General features: G+C 39.3%; 1 protein-coding gene across 2 annotated transcripts; it reads left to right on the top strand.

Moving 5' to 3' along the window:
- The first annotated feature begins 483 nt into the window (after nucleotides 1–483).
- Nucleotides 484–15,634, top strand: LOC138723179 (DEP domain-containing protein 1A-like). 2 transcript variants are annotated; one of them, XM_069862091.1, is made up of 12 exons: nucleotides 484–535; nucleotides 2,478–2,743; nucleotides 3,395–3,542; nucleotides 4,653–4,771; nucleotides 5,830–5,960; nucleotides 6,263–6,310; nucleotides 9,529–9,669; nucleotides 10,146–10,988; nucleotides 11,582–11,754; nucleotides 12,703–12,879; nucleotides 13,137–13,322; nucleotides 15,005–15,634. In XM_069862091.1, exons 1-12 carry the CDS (start codon nucleotides 488–490, stop codon nucleotides 15,143–15,145), a joined length of 2,421 nt encoding a protein of 806 aa, XP_069718192.1. In that variant the 5' UTR covers nucleotides 484–487; the 3' UTR covers nucleotides 15,146–15,634. The 2 variants fall into 2 exon arrangements, with proteins under 2 accessions (XP_069718192.1, XP_069718191.1); XM_069862090.1 differs by lacking the exon at nucleotides 10,146–10,988 and having other exon boundaries at nucleotides 15,005–15,633.
- The last annotated feature ends 1,897 nt before the right edge of the window (nucleotides 15,635–17,531 follow it).

Here is a 17,531-nt window from a genome sequence, read left to right as displayed (position 1 = left end):
TGATCTAGAATCCAAATTAGCAAGAGTTTTGACTGTTGTGAAGTTCATAATAACATTAAAATTAGTCCTTGGAAAGGAACAGAATATGCATAAGATTCCTGGGAAAAATTATACACATGCACTTAATTGGGAAATCCACCCCGTCCCCAACTCCGGTCTGGCTGCTCAGGAGTGATGGAGATCGCCGCCTCTTGCTTTCTAAAACTCCAAAATGAGCCTTAGAGAGTGATTTGTGGCATTTTCAGTACCGCTTTCAGCGGGACATAGAATCATAGAACGGTTTGAGTTGGAAGGGACCTTAAAGCCCATCCGGTTCCAGCCCCCCCGCCAAGGGCAGGGCCACCTCCCGCGGCCCAGGCTGCCCGCACCCGCCAACCCGAGCTGGGGGGAAGGGGCGGGGGGGGAATCCGGCGAATCCCGAGGCGCGGCCCCGCCCCCCGCCCGCCCAACCCGCGCCCGCGCCGCGCATTCAAACGGCGGCGGCGCCATGGAGGGGAGGCCGCGCGGGCACGCGCCCTATCGCGCCACCCGGCTGGTGAGCGGGGAAAGAGGGAGATAGGAAGGGGGACGGGGGTATAAGGAGGAAGGGGGGACAGGAGGGAGGGAAGGAAGACAGAAAGAAATAAAGAGGGAGGAGGGAAGCAAGGAAGACAGAAAGAAATAAAGAGGGAGGAGGGAAGCGGGTGATGTGAATGGGAGCCGCTGTTCCAAAAAGGGGAGTGTTTTCATTTAAGCTGAAGTAGAGTTAAGCTCGTCCAGGTGACTGCGGTTTTTGAACGTTAGGCACTTAATGGCTTTAAGTTGAGTGTGGGAGGAGATTTAGACTAGACATAAGGAAGAATTTCTTCACCATGAGGGTGGGGAGGCCCTGGCACAGGTTGCCCAGGGAGGCTGTGGCTGCCCCATCCCTGGGGGTGTTCAAGGCCAGGCTGGATGGGACCTTGGGCAGCCTGGGCTGGTGGGAGGTGTCCCTGCCCATGGCAGGGGGGTTGGAACTGGATGATCTTTAAGGTCTCCTCCAACTCAAACCATTCTATGATTCTATGTCCCTCTGAAAGTGGTACTGAAAGCACCACAAATCAACTCTCTAAGGCTCATTTTGGAGTTTTAGAAAGCAAGCATCCTTTATCAGCGCTGGGCAAAGCAGGGCAACGATCTCAGAATCACTAGGGTGGAAAAGACCCACTGGATCATTGAGTCCAACCATTCCTATCAATCACTAAGCCATGCCCCTCAGCACCTCATCCACCTGTCTTTTAAACACCTCCAGGGAAGGTGAATCAACCACCTCCCTGGGCAGCCTTTGCCAGTGCCCAATGACCCTTTCTGTGAAGAATTTTTTTTCTAATGTCAAGCCTGAACCTCTCTTGGCAGAGCTTGAGGCCATTGCCCCTTGTCTTATCCCCTGTCACTTGGGAGAAGAGGCCAGCACCCTCCTCTCTACAACCTCCTTTCAGGTAGTTGTAGAGAGCAATAAGGTCTCCCCTCAGCCTCCTCTTCTCCAGGCTAAACAACCCTAGCTCTCTTAGACACTCCTCACCAGTGCCGAGTACAGAGGCAGAATAACCTCCCTGGACCTGCTGGTCATGCTGTTTCTGATGCAAGCCAAGATGCCACCTGGGCACACTGCTGGCTCATGTTCAGTCTCTGTCAACCAACACCCCCAGGTTCTTCTCCTCCAGGCAGCTTTCTTGCCAGACTTCTCCATCAATCCTGTGCCAGCAGACCAGAGCTGGGGACAGAACGGATTTCCCGTTTATGTGCATGTGTATAAATTTTCCCGGAAATTTTATGCATGTTCTATAACTTTCCAGGGACTAACTTTATTGTTATTATGAAATCCACAACAGTCAAAACTTTAGCTAATTTGGAGCTGCCTCCAGCTCTGCCTGACCTTGCATTTGAGATGGGGGAAAACTGCAAACAGAGGGGATCACAGAAGAGACATCTGTCCAGCACAGATTATACTTCAGACAAGACGTTATCATCTCCAAAGAGTGAACAATGTTTAGAAGGACAATGGAACAAAGCATGCAATCAGAGGGATATTCTAACTTTCAAACTTCTCTGAAGTAATAAGTGATAGGACAAGAGGAAATGGCCTCAAGTTGTGCTAAGGGAGGTTTAGACTGGATATTAGGAAAAAATTCTTCACAGAAAGGGTTGTCAAACCCTGGACCCTGGTGGTTGAGTCACCGTCTCTGGAGGTATTTAAAAAGCATGTGGATGTGACACTTAGGGACATGATTGAGTAGTGGAGTCTGCGGTGTGAGATTTATGGTTGAACTCAATCTTAAAAGGCCTTTTCCAACCTAAACAATTTTATGATAATTTAGTGTAACTATCAGTATTTGTTAATATTAATGCTGTGATTTTTTTATGTATGTTTATTAATATAATATTGTTTTAATTGTTAGTTACATTGATCAACTTTGGGTGTTCATCTTACATTCTTTGCTGTTTTGTTTTCTGTGCAGTGGAATGAAATTACGAAGTATTTCCGAGCAGGCATGCCGTTAAGGAAACACAGGCAACATTTCAAAAAACACGGAAGCTGTTTTACAGCATCAGAAGCTGTAGACTGGCTCCATGAAGTATTAAGGAATAACAGTAACTTTGGTCCTGAAGTTACCAGGCAGCAGACTGTTCAGTTATTAAGAAAGTTCCTCAAGAATCATGTAATTGAAGACATAAAAGGGAGATGGGGATCTGAAAACTTAGAAGACAATGGTGCACTATACAGGTAGTGAAATGGAGACCAGTTAACAATGCTCCTTGAGAATTTATTTAGAAATCTTAGTGCTCAGGTTCTCAAATATCTTGCTCTGGGTTTGAGCAGTTGTAGCAAAAATTAATTATTAGCACCATTTCACTCACAGTTTCACTTTACTCTGACTTGCTGTACATCCTGTATTTATGGCCAAGGAGCCATCTCCTTGGCTCTTCCCATGCTTTTTTTTTGGCCAAGTTTTTCACTGGCATGTGGGCTATGCTCACGTGCTTTGGAGGGGAACTAAAGAGAATTTAATGTAGTAGCACCATGCTGTGCTACCAGTCCTGTTTGCTGTTCTTGCACATTTTACAGAAAGTCCATGTGGGAAACAGTAATTCCCAAGTTCTTAAATTAAATGGATTAATGGCCATCACTGAGCTGTGTAAATATCTGAGTATCTTCAACTTGACTTTGGAATCAGAAAAGTAGCCCAAATCTAGTTTGTAGTATGTTGATGTTGAATAGCACTCTAAAGAGAAAATGTCAGCATTTACTTCTTACTTTCCTGAATCTTTTCAGAATCTTATGGAATTGCTGTGATAGGGTACGGTTTTTGTGAAGTGACTTGTTGTGTTTTTAATCTATTTTAAGAGTACTTAACATCTCTCCTGTTCATGACAGATTTCCTTCGACATCTCCAGTTAAATCTCTACCAAGCCCACGTCCACCAAAAGAGAACTTGGAAAACTTGTCTAGAGACAAAGAAAGACTTCTTAAACTGCCACATTTATCTGGAACTGTTAAAAAACATGAGTTGCTACAGTCTCTGGTAATAACTTGTTTCCTACATGACTATATTAAAAAAAACCAAACCAAAACAAAAAAACCTGGAAGGAATCACCTTTTAGTGACGCTATGCTGTTATGTCGTCTTCCCTTCTAGCTGAAAAAATGAATTGGTTTCTTTTCAGTGGTGAAATGTAACAAGAAATTTTATTAGATAGCCCGTAAGTATCAAACAAAAATGTAACATGGCATTTTTCAAATGCTGTCAGCAAAGGAAAGAGATTATGCATTTGGCAGAAATAACTACATATGCTCTTAAACCTAAAAGAATCTGTTTTCTAAACTTTATACTGGCAATAGGTTTGTTGGCAAGGGGAAAAGGAGCGGGTAAAGTGATATTGGTGCAGCCATGTTATCTAAGCAGAAAGTAAGTTTATCTGGCCCCTCATCCATTGCAGTATAGGGCAAGTTTTGCATCAATATAATCAGGGATTACAGAAAGCTTTAATTGTATATATGCAGGTAAGCAATTGAGCGCCTTTTGTCATCACTGTGGAAAGGCTTTTGTTTTTCTTTGGGTTTGTTTGGGGTTTTTTGTCTCCTTCAGTGCAGAATTATCCCTGCTACAGTATTTTCAAGTGTTGGGAGGGTTGGAAGGTGGAATTCTGGAAATTATGGTCAATATGTTCTTGTTGAAACAATACTTTTCATTTAGGACAAGCAAAAGGCACAAATTATTTAACAGGCCTGTTTTGGGGGGTTTCTTGGTTTTTTTTTGTTGTGTTTTTTTTTACGAAGGATTGAATGTGAATGTTTGGCCCTTTCATCTTTTGAGATTTGTGTGTATGTACTTTCTGAATTCAGATTGTGATCCTAAAAGTAGTGCTCCTAAAGAATACTTCTGCTAATGCAGTTGGGTTTGATGTGTTTCTGTCTTTTAAATTGCTGGGTTCTAAGTTGTTTAGGTCTTTTTTTTTCCATAGCATGCTTTTTTGGTTTTTAGTTGGTTATGCTAGCATTCTCAACACTGGGATGTGACGTTTACTCCCTAGATCATGTTTTGGAATTTAATGTTCTGTGGAGTTCCCTATACTTTTGAGAACAATTATCTCAAGAGGCTTGTTTATCTTATAGTATAAACCACTCATTTTCAGGAAAACTTAGGGAAAAAACGTCCAGATACAACAAAGGAAAGCAAGGAAGACACACTGCACAGGAAGGAAATAAGCCAGGAATACGTGCAAGAAACTTGGAGAAATATCATTCTAATACAGTAAGTAATGCACTGTAAAAGGTACTGTCTTGTACATGTGCTTTTGGTGTGTAACGGCCTGATAAAGCTTTTGGCTTGTCTGTGGTTTTGAAATTGTTTAAATAATGTTTTAAGTTGAATATTTTTTTAAGTATTGTTTTGATGCTGTGAAAAGCCAGAATCAATAATCGATGCCAAGTTGATTATTAAGTAGGGTATCCTTTAATGCAACGCTGGGCATGCAGGGGATAGCTCCACCTAGTGTACGTGCAGCTTCTAGCACATTTCACAAAGATTCTATACATTCTGTACAGTCAAAGCATACATATTCATCACTTCTCCTGGAACAGGTGTGTCTAATTATAGTCAGTTCCCGGAATTTATTTACGTAAGTTCCCTCCCCTTGCTGCACATCCCTGCCCTCTGGGGGTCTTGGGCTGGGGGCTTCTGGAGGAAGGCTCGCAGTCTTCTTTACGGTGAACTCTTCAGCTCTCCTTCTTGCGCATGCTCTTAGGCTCCTTGGGTACCTCTTCAAGGCTGCATCTGGTCCTAGCCGGTGGTTCTTTCTCTTATCATTGCACTAGTCCTTGTTATCTGGCTTAATTGGATACAGTCACATTCTTTCTAATGGCAGCCTTGTTAAAATTCCTTATGTAAGCGTAAGTATCCAGGCATGGGCCAGCTAAAGGTTATTATTCAAGCTAATCCCATATTTTCTAAAATCACAAAAACTATACATAATATTCAAATACATAATAGGTTAGTAACTTATAACAAATCATCTCTTCCTTCAGTTTACATATGCTTTCCAATGTGTTTATTGACATTGGATTGTTGCATTGAAGAAATTCATTGCTGCTGGCATTGAAGTATATTTCAGGTACCATAGATGCTCTTTCTTACTAGTTTTTGGTATTTGTCACAGGGAAAAAGTGTGTCCTCAAATGGCCCTTCTGGAAGTGGGAATATATTAAACAGCAAATTAGCATTTGAAGTAACCAGTGCTTGAATACAAAGAACTTGTTTTCATTCATTGCTAGCAAACCTTTAGAACAACATCTGCTCTTTTCCTCCTGCAGTTTGCAAACTATTTTAGGCCTCCCATCTTTGGAAGAAGTTTTGCAACCAACACAGATAGTTCCCGAGTATGTCATGTACAATATGACTAACACGAGCAAACACGGTGTTGTTATTCTGCAGAACAAATCAGGTAAGGTGTTTTTTTTATAGTTTAAAGATTTTTAATGCTTAAATATTCTTGTAATTGCAACAAACAACAGTAATATGTTTCATGGACTGGCTTTTACACTTTTTTCCCAAACTAGAGTATGATTCATCATATTTGTTAGAAGGTGTTGTAGCTGTACTGCAGACACTTTTTAATTACATGTGTAGGAATATTATAAAAGATCAAAAATAAAACTGTTTTCCAATTTATCACATGTGCTGTTATTTGTATTAGGTAAGTCTTTGGAGTTATTTATACATAGTGTCCTTGTTTGTTTATTTTAGATGACCTCCCTCACTGGGTATTGTCAGCTATGAAATGCCTTGCGTACTGTAAGTCACTGAATAGCTTTTAAGTTCCAGAAACCTATTTTGTGTTGAAAGTTTAAATATATCTGCATGTTAAGATAAATTGTGATGTTTCATTTTGGAAATTCAAATAATCTAAGTGCCTTGATATGTTGAGAAGCAGTGAAATCACTACATATCAAATTTTTGTACATAAACATAACCTAAATGAGTTGACATTTGTTAAAGATGTTATATTTTAGGTAATCAAGATATCAGTCCTTTAGTGGCCATGCTAGTTACCCTGCTTTTAGGCTATACCATCTGAGCCTGTGTGTGAATTTTTGGCAACATGGACACATTAAGTTAGTGGAAGAAGAGGGGCTTCAGTATTCCTTAATCCATGAAATGTACAGGAGAGTTAGGTAAACTCTGTAAGCTTTCAGCAGAAGCGTGCTCTCTGAGGCCATGAAAAAGTTAGAGACTTTTTTACAAAAATAATTCCTACTAACAAAGAGTCAGGTAAGGAGAAAACTTGAGTGCTGGGCAAAATTTGTATGGTTTCTTCTAATGCAGTTTTTCAGAAGTCAAGGGACTTTCCTTTTCCAGTTACTGGGTTTGAGCAAGACTGAAACTGTTCCTACATTTTGCATTAAACTGGGGAAGCAAATTAACAGAAAACCATCTGTCCTATAAGAAATCAAACAAACCTTGGCAAAAGTTTGAGATAAAAGCATGCTCGTATATTTAGATTTGTAGTCTACTCAATTGGTCATGAGAACAGAAGGAACAGTTCTACTCATTGGTTCCTGGATCCTGGACTTGGAGTGTAGCTCCTCTGGTGTGTCCTTATCTGCTTTCCTACTTCTTCTTCAAACTGTCTTTAGAAAAAGCTTATGCTTAAAACCCAGTAAGAAACCTTTTATAGTTACAGTTCAGCTGTGGAAGATGAAGGCCTTCAATGTCTTGCCAGTCACTGCATAGTAGTTGAGATGGATTTTTAAAGGCAGGCATTTTAGCTGTTAAGTGTGTTTTGTGACTAAACTGTCATTGTCTGTGGACTGAGAGTTAGCCTGCACTCATCCCTTGTTTTGGTATTAATTTGTGAAATATCAGGCAGTGATACTGAAATTGATTATGGCTTACAGAAAACCTAGTGCTTCTGAGTTTGTAAAATTCAGAAAGGCATGATGTTACATCTTAAACTTAAGAAAAGAAAAATCCATTACCTATGGCATCAGTGTTATGTATACTTGAGCAACTGCCTTACAACTACTGGGGAAGTATTTACTGTGGAGTAGTAACGATTAACACAGGTTTTCACACACTAGGCAAAAAAAAAAAAGCTTTAACAGCACACCTAATGAAGTTCAGTTGCTAATGGCTTATTCTGATGTGGATTCCCTTGTTAATAAAGGAGTGGTTTTGTTCTTCAGCATGTGCTATAGCAGACCTGTGTGGCATGACCGATAGTGTTTCTACTTTACAGTGCCATCTATCCTTATGAAACTTGACAGAATCTGTCTTTGAGGTTTCCTTTGTCCAATGTGTTTGGAAATTGTTACAAACATTTACGCAATCTCAATCTTTATACTTTGCTTCTTTATGAAGCAGACTTTGAAAAGATTCTGGAGAAGCAGAGGACAACTAGACTGCCAATTAGACTATATTTTTAATAAAACCACCTCTTTCAATGGCTGGCAGGGTATGCTAGCATTAGGTGAGTGCCTCTCAAATGAAATCTCAGGCAATGAGCTCTTTTTATGTGTGTTTGCCCTGCTGTTAAACTCTTGCCTCTGTTACTGGTAGTCTCCATCCTTCTCTCCTCTCTGAGCTACGCAAACTGTAGTGTGGGCTTATACATCTGCATTCATCTCTGGCTGCTTAGCTGAACTGTTGGGGTTCTTGCAGGGCTAGTGTAGATTCAGAGGTAGAATGTGCTGCACATGCTCTTGTGAAAATTACCCTTTTTTTTTTCTTCAACTACATTCCTAAATTCATAGAGCCTTTTACATGAAGAGCACTATTGGGAAAAGCAGGACAGGGAAGAGGTTGGTGAGTGGATTTAAATCAAAGTGGAAAACATAGCTGTGCGCTGGTCTTTGAGTGTTTCAATACCTTAATTCCCACATCAGTCCTGAATTTAGAACAAGTAGGTCTATGTATTCATGAGATGAAAGCTGCAAGCAAGCTTTCTGGTTTTGTGAATTCACAATTTCTCATTTGGGTGACTTGGTTCAAGTGGAGATTTTATCTCTGCATCTGCTAGCTATACTTGTAACCAAACCATGAAGGCGGTTGCTACTTTGCACCATGAAAGCTGAAAATACTTAAGGCTGGCAGGGGGAATTCTGCTCCACTATATTTTTAGTGTAGTATGTGGTAATGTGAGTATGATTGTAAAGCTTGAGAATATCCGAAGTTACATTTTCCTTGATGCTGTGTGCAATTAAAGTGGGCATCTCCTTCTAATTACTTAGAATTGGCTTTTTAAGGTAGCTTGTTTCATTTGGTAGGAGTTCAATGAAGTGTGATAACGTTACAGTTAAAATTTGACATTGTGTAGATCTTTTATTTGTACCAGGCCCCTTACGCTCTTTCTTCTCTGTAGCAGCATGGTCAAGGTTTATTAACCAGATCTCTTGAATTATTGGATTGTTTCTGTTCACCTCTGAAGAAAATTAGTTGTGTGTAAGCTGTGGTTCACCACAGGAGTAGCAGTGAACAAAGCTTTCTCTTGGTGAACCATTTGAATAGAGGAGCTGGAAAGAGGGGTTCCCCACAAGGGAAAAAAGCCTCTCTCTGTTTGACCTGCACATGAAGCAATACAGATACCTTGACTGGCTCTCAGCACATTCTTCAGAGTTGGTCATTGCATGAGCCTCTTGATTTGGAAGCTAGAGCTTCCTGTGGGAGAACTGGGATTAGTGTATTTTGGAAATGAAGGAAAATGCTAGAAGTTTGTAATTATTTTGCTGAGGAGCCTATAATAGGCATAAATGAGGTTTTTTATTTATTTTCTTGGTGTGTAACAGCTTGTTGAAACTAAACACAATTCCTCAGTGGCTACGTAGAATATTTTATACCATTTTTGCTTACAAGTGGTATACTGCTGAACTGAAATATTTGTATGTTGCTGATATGATTCTTTTCTTGTGAAAGTAATTCCTACAAAAAAAACTGTTGATTTTTATTTTTTTTTTGAATAACAGAATTATGAGAATAAATACTTCTGTGAATTTTCTTTCTTCACCTCTTTTTAGGGCCTAGAAATAATGACATGAGCCAACCAACTTACAATGGGTTTGAACGGGATGTATTCAGAACAGTTGCTGATTACTTTCTCAGTCTTCCTGAACCATTACTTACTTTTGAATACTATGAACTTTTTGTTAATATTTTAGGTATGTATGAATTCAGAAATCTGTGCAAGCTAGTAAGTTTATATCAGCTGGGTAACAAATATGTAATTGAAGGCAAACCTTGACCCCCTAATCTGTATGGCAGCTTGAATCTGAGGAAGATCATAAACGCTATTGCTCTGTATTACAGAATTAACTGAAATGCAGTTCTGTCTCATCATATCCTATATACATTGCTGCCTGAGCTAACATTCTAAATATGCCATAACTGTAATTTAAAAATATGTGCCTGTTCCTATGTGTTCCTCACTATTGCATTGTGATACCTTTCCTTATTCTTGCATGTTGGTTGCAATTACCTTTTGGACTGAGCTGATTTTTTTTCTTAGGTTTTACTAACAGCATCAGCTATAAATTAGTCTTGTATTTGTTGTCTTCTCTGTTCAGTTAGTAACTCATTCTGAACTTGTTCAATTTCATACCACTTGCATCTTAACTGATATTTCATTTTCTGATAGTCATGTGTGGCTACATCACAATTCCAGATATATGCAGTGGAAAACATTCTGTCCAAGATGAGAAATGTGACCCACAACCTTCAAAAATTCTTCACTTGAACTCTTTCAAGTCAACTGAGTGTCTTCTTCTAAGCCTACTTCGCAAAGAGCCTGACAAAAAAAAAAAAGACTATGAAGCTTCCAGGAGGTCCTCCTCAGAAGAGCTAACTATTCAACAACAACGTGCAAAGAAATTGCTGCAATATAAACAGACATGTAAACAAGGTAGTGCTGACAATCTAGTAGGAGGAAGTTGTCAAAATCTTTCAGGTTTCAGGAATGAACAAGATCCACCCAGAAAATTTAGGACAAGGTGTTACTCTTCGGAAAGAATTGGAGATACTACTTCAAGCGTATGTAATAAAGGAGAGTCTGATTCCCACAGGCAAAAACAATCACTACTATACGAACATGAAGCTAGTTCTAAATCAGAGCTCGGTTTTGATAACACACATCAAAATCAAACCCATAGCATCAAGAAAGCATCCACCTTAGCTCTTCAGGATCAAGAGCTGTTTAATGAAAAATATGAGTCAAAGCAAATGTGCAGGTCTCAGAGTCTACTCGGCAAAAGGAACTCCAAAAGTTGTGTGAGCATTAATATGCCTGTTGCTGAAATTACAGTAAAGCCAAGATCTCAACTTTGTGGGAAAGGAACGCCAAATACCTCTGGTGTGAATTCTTCAGTGGACATCAGGACTGAGGTTTCTGATATCACCATCAGTAAGAGATTCTGCAAAAGTACCACAGAACTCTCAGAATACACTTTCACACACTCTTCTTCTATGCTGACTGGCACGCCAAGTAAGGTGGCTTTCTAAAGCATGTTGTATTGGCTTATTGTGTTGTCTGACTAATCTCTGCTTCCTTAATCTTTGGCACTGTTGCTCGGTTTTTTGAGATGCATGTTAATGTGATCTGTGGGTTTTAAAAGCTGCTGTGTTGCACTGTGGAAAGGCAGCCTTTCATACCTTGTAAAGAGTAGCGTGGAGTATCTTTGGTGCCTTAAACTTGACTTTCTGCTCAGGTAAGTGATAATTCTGATCCTAGACACTTGTCTAAGAGTGAGGCAGGGAGTCTGCACAGACCTGCCTGCTGTAGGAGATGTCTTTTTCTGGTTTTTGAAGCATATTTTCTTGGAAATACTTCCAGGAATAACATCAGTGTTACTTCTTAAACTGCTGGTGCCATTAAAACCATAATACAGTTATAATAATGAAGCAAGTTAAAGATGACCCCACAAAGGAAGGCCACTTAACATTATCTACTATGTTACAGCTGAAGTCTATGAAACATAGCTTATCATTGAAAAACATGAAGTTTCTTGTACCGAGATAAAAATGTCCTGAAAGATGGTTCAAATCTTAATGATAGCTGTCTTCACTATTAACTTGTAGATCTCCTTCAGCCTCATTTAGAAAGAATTGCTATTGAAGCACTACAGATATGTTGCTTGTTGCTTCCACCACCAAATCGTAGAAAGATTCAACTCTTAATGCGTATGATCTCTCGCATCAGTGAAAACGTTGATATGCCACGACTGCATGATGCAATGGGAACACGTTCTTTGGTAAGAGAATCATTAGTGCAGTGTATCTGTTGTTTAAAGAACATGGCTGAAGGAATGCCAAGAATATGAGCAGTATTCTGTACTTCAGGTTTTTGTCTCATTGCAATTATATAGCAATTAATGGCAGATTTTTAGTCTCCAGAATACTTACAAAAATCTGACTTGAAGCAAGCATTTTCTTATCTCCATCTTCATATACTTAAAATACTGCTGTTGCTTTTCATTACTTTAAGAGGAGAAGGGAAATAATTTCTTAAAGGGATGCATTCAGCTACCATTTAATTTGAACTGTGTTGGTGAAGTATCTATAGAAAATCTTTCCCAGGCTAAACGTTTGTGTATGTGAAGTTATGGCAAAAACAGTTCTACAGAAGTAAGTTTTCTGCCTAGTGACTTTTAAGACTATCTTCCCGGTCTGAATTTAAACTTTCTTTGGAATGACTTAAAGATTTTTGTCAGACAGATTAAATAGAAAAGCAGAGTACCTGCACATGCTAATTTAAAATGAGCCTACTAAAGCTGGAAATATGAAAGCTGTAAAAATGTGGTTTAAAGCTATTTAAAACTGGATCTCAGTGTGTATAAGGGCTTGTCTAGGTTGGCTCTGCAGGTTTTTTATCATCTCACTTGTTTCAAGTTGGCTAATGGAAGATGTACACTTTTCTACAGGGGAAGAGTTTTTCTTAGTATTACCTATTTAAAATAAGGATTTCTTAGTTGAAAGAATTGTTAGTTTTAAAAAAGCACAAGTCTAACCTTGTAAGAAGTTAACCTTATTTCAGATGAAGGTAAAGTTATAATCTGTTTTCCTCCTCTCTTGACCAGTGGTGCAGGCAAGAGAGGTTGCAATGAAAGTCTGTATTGGAGAACTCATTGTGCCACCATGTAGGCTGGAAAGAAGGCGAATCTCTCCACTGCACATACTAATGATCTGTTAAACACTTCTAGATGATACAGACTTTTTCTCGATGTGTACTGTGCTGTGTGGAAGAAGTAGATCTTGATGAGCTGCTTTCTACACGATTAGTTTCATTTCTAATGGACCATCAGCAAGAAATATTTAAAGTACCAACTCACCTGCAAGTTGCAGTGCAAGATCACATAGAATACATGAAGATGGCTCAGGTTGGTGTTGTTGATAGCTTAATTTCATTTGCTAATTTTAGAGTATCTGATACTCTTGAAGGTGGAATGGGAGACCTGCAAGTAAAACCAGTGTATTTTGATACAAACTTTTGGTGTAATCACAGATACTAGCTACGTTGTATGTATTGCAATTTGGGATGCCACTGTAAGTTAGTATGATGAGTGTTTGGTAGCTGCTTACTGAAATCATGCATAATCATTTGAGGATGTGAAGACCCCTTCAACTTCTGTTTTAGTGCAAATATCAAAAGGAAGAAATCTGTGCCATATTGCCAACATATTCCTACTGCAAACAAATTACTCCTCAAGAATTTGAAGAGCAGAAGGTTTCTACCTCTCAAGCTGCAGTGGCAGAGCTCTTGGAGAACATTATCAAAGATAAAAACTTGTCTGTGAAAGACAAAAAGAAAAAGTTAAAACAGGTAAGAAACTTGGATGTTTCATCTGCTTGTGAAAGCACCTTTGTTCAGGAAGGATCTTGGTCAGTAGACTGGTGCAGAGCAAGAGCAGATTGCAGAGAGAAATGCTTTTTTTAAAGAGGAGGCTGTTTAATGTGTCTCAATTGCATGATTTGATTGGGATTTTTAAAGACGATGTCTAATACAACATTTGATACTGTTTGGCAGTAGTGGTGTTCAAACAACAATTTAAAACCAGTATAAAATTATTCAATGATGCTGCTCTCTGTTGCATAACATGCAACAGAATTACAGCCTAGTTTCTTGTGCAAATTCAAGTTTATTGCTAAAATGCTGTGGGTGGGCTTAAAATCCATAAGTGATGAAAGCAATCATTTTTTGCTTTAAGACATCAGCTCTATCTGTTCACAACTTTAGTTTTGTGTTTTGTAACATGTATATTGCTTGGGATTATCTGGCATTTCTATGGCCTACCTAACATGTTGCCCAATACTAGCTAAAATACAGCAGTTCTGGCAGGATTTAATACTGGAGGCTTTTTTCCAGAAAACCTTTGGCAAGTATTTGTGACCGATTGAATAGTATTGTACTTGTCCTAGAATCTCCTAAGCAAGTCTTGTGACTCAAATTTGAAAAAGCAGCTTTTCAGTGCAAGCACATTTCTTTCTCTTTGGAGCCCCTCCCCCAGCTTCTGCAGCACCGCCCTTTGTGTGTGGTGTGGAAACTTTCTGGTCCTGTAAAAGTGAGGGCTGGACTTTTGTGCAAGTTCTTTAAAACTTCCAGCATGTAAAGAAGAGCGGTTACTTGCTGTTGATGAAAACTTGGAGTAAGAAAGAAGTGATACACAGCGGTACTTTAGGCAGGTGAAGCAAGGAGGGGGGAAGTAAACTGAAATCCTCTAGTGGTAAAACTTGAAGTATGTACTGAGAACTTTTGAGTTCCCATCAAAGTCTAGGAGTGGCTTGTACCGTAAGGACTATATGTTAGCAAAGGTTATTTTTGAAATTCACGGAGCTGCAGTGTTATAGTCTTGCCATTTGTGCTGGGATAGCTGTTGATGTGATAAATCAAAACCTTTTGGAGCAGTTCTTCAGTATTGATACTGTGAATTGAAGAAAGCCAAATACATGGCACTTTCTGGAAGGTCAGTCCCAGCTTGTATCAGCACCAAAGATTACAAGTAGTGTAATTTTCTGTAGGCTGAATCCTTCAGCAGAAAGCTTTGGATGATACATTGATGTATTTACTGTTATTCCTTCCTGAGGTCTTACATAGGGAACAGGCAGAACATCAAAAACACAAAGCTAGATATTTTTATTTGTGTATCTGCAGGAGTTGTAAGACAGCTCCCTTGGCCAAATAGTAAGCTTTCCTGACAAAATCCCTTCAAAATCAGCTGAATCTTAATTTCCATTTAGGTAAAACAGTCATTGTTGTGGTTAGTGAAAGACAGTTTTCCAAGCATAAACTGAATAGCTCCTAGTGCTGGCTGGGCAACACGACTTCCCGCAGGCAACTGCCATCCATGCCTTGCTTGGGGGTGGAGAGCTGGTCCTGCTGTTCAAGCAGTCAGCAGCATCGTTGTTCCTCAGCCAGGGCAACAACTGCAGGCTGTCACCACAGGTGGGGAAACAAGCATATACAGCAGGATGAGGTTTGTCTAATTTTGCTATTGTGTTTTCCAGTTTCAGAAGGAATACCCTCTAATCTACCAGAAGAGATTTCCAACTACAGAAAATGAAGCAATGCTATTTGAGAACAAACCTACCATCAAACAACCAATGCTCAGCCTAAGAAAACCAAGGTTTCGTAGCCTAAGATATTAATTTCATCACACTTCAGCTGCTTTTTTAGTTGCTGGCTGTATGTGTGAATGGTTTACCAAAGGGCACTTGCTGCAGAAACTTGATGGTGGCTGTGTGTGTAGGAGGAAGAAATGTTTACATAGACACTATGTTGAAATGTGCCAAAATTACTTGGGTTTTTTGTGCGGATAACTTTTTTGAATAACTGCTAAGAGAGAAGTAAATATTTATCTGTTTACAAATTATTAAAATATATTGTGTTCAGTAAAATAAATGTGAAAATAAGCATGAAGCTATTAGTAACAAAAAAATTATATATGGTTTTCATATGGGAAACTAACAGCAAGCGTATTATTGTAACTTTTTGAATGTCTCTTCAGGAAGTCATGCCATTTATAGCTTGTGTAGGTTTTTAAATCCCTGTATGTTATTAATAAGTGCCTTCCTTTGTATTCTGAAATTATTTGTCTTTAAAAGAAAACCAATACTCTGAGGTTAACTTAAATGTTGGTCCTGTTGTTTCCAAGGGAGCCAGAAATCCAGCATCAAAAAATAATTATCTGACTCTGTAAAATACTTCTATTCATCTCATCTGTAACACTGACATAAACATTTCTATTATAAATCTTAAGTATATTTTTAACACAAATCACCATCACTGGAGGAATTTAAAAGACGTGTGGGTGTGGCACTTGGAGACATGGTTTATTGGTGGACTTGGCAGGGTTAGGTTTATGGTTGGACTTGATGATCATAAAAGTCTTTTCCAACCCAAACAATTCTGTGTTTCTGTTGTGCCTGCACATGCAGACTCTTAAAGTAATTGTCACAAAACCAGTCATTAAAATTAAAACAAACCTCAACTACTCCTCTCTTTACGTGGTTTGGAAGTTTTTTGGCATCTCAAGGGGAGGCTGCATTAGAGTCTTGTATGTGTTTGTACAGTGTTAGGCGCTTCGGTGTTAGGAAAGAGGGTCTCAGCTGGGGACTGTGACTTATATTTGGTGTCTTTGTTTATAACTGCTATGGTCTGGAACCATGAGACTGCACTGTACATCTTTCAGGCTCTTCTCCCTGGAAAAATGAGGCAAAACCACCTTTCCATTTTGCATCTGGTACTCAACTGTGCATATATGTGTATATGTATGCAATTAACTATATCCCAAATTAGTCTGGTGTTGGCTTTATAGGAATGGTGTCTGGCAGAAATTTACTTTCTGATAACCAGGGCATATCTGGCACAATACTGATTTTGCCATGTGTCAGATTGCTCTTTTCCTTCGGAGGTGGAAGGCTTTGTAAGTGAGAAATCACAAGCAGCCCAGTTTTAGCTAATGCTCGTGACACTTGTGTGTCCTGTAGATAACTTTACGCTTGTATAGGAGGTAACAGATGTTTGTCCTCTGTAACTTCTGTAGTCAAGTACTTCTAATAATCCAGTGCCTGCCTCAACTTGCTCCTAGTTATTCTCAACCTATCAAGTGTTGTGTAAATGCTTTATTCATTTGTGTTCGAGTTAAGCAACTTATGAGGCAAGCTCGCATTTCTTAGGATTTAGCTTCTAAAGGACTGCCCTCATTACTCAGAGTTCTTGATCCATGTTATTTAATGTTCCCTTCTTAGGTTTTGACGGAACTTAACAAAAATGTGAGTAAATAGACAAATGGACTTGCTATGGGACAATTAAAACATTCCAAATGAATGATAGATACAAATCTAATTTTAATCTAAACCTTTAGTTGAGCAATCATTTTTTTTCTTGAGTGAAAATTTTTACTGGAAGAATTTTATATTTTTTCATATTGCAAAAACTTCCATTCTTAGTGAGGAGCAGCTTGTCCACAGTGAGTTCACAGTTTTGCCTGTGATTAATAATTTGTGTACAACAGTGTGGCAGAATTGCCTGCTCCTCACATAGTTTTGTTCTGAAAACTGATGCTGTAAGCAGGAATTGTCATGCTGTATGCTGACTCAAGATGAGAAAACATTTTTGTGGCCTAGCACAACCCATACATGCCGCTAGCAAGACTTTGGTGCTGGGGACTTGGGGGAATGGTTTTACTGGGCTCCACTCCCTTTCCCTGCTCAAATGCAGTGGAGAGGTGGGCAAGGGGCTTAGGGGCTGGTACTCAAATTTCAGTAGCATGAAAGACTGTGTGCACAGTCACGGGGGTTGTTTAACTTGTATTAGGCTGAAATAAAGCCCATACAAACTGTTTAGACTTTCATTTAAAACCCACTTAAAATGGACTATGTTTATTTAAAACCATGTTCAACAGAGATGCAATTTCCAGGCCATTGTTCGCTGAACTTGCAGCCGATTTGGTGCACTGCCACAGTTGGCTATTTGGGTTTGAATATGTACTTAGCGTTTTGCATGCACAGTTCCAAAGCTCTTTTCTCTTTT

Source organism: Phaenicophaeus curvirostris, chromosome 8 (assembly GCF_032191515.1).
Source record: "Phaenicophaeus curvirostris isolate KB17595 chromosome 8, BPBGC_Pcur_1.0, whole genome shotgun sequence".
NCBI lineage: Eukaryota > Metazoa > Chordata > Aves > Cuculiformes > Cuculidae > Phaenicophaeus > Phaenicophaeus curvirostris.
This window is presented reverse-complemented; position numbering and strand designations above follow the sequence as displayed.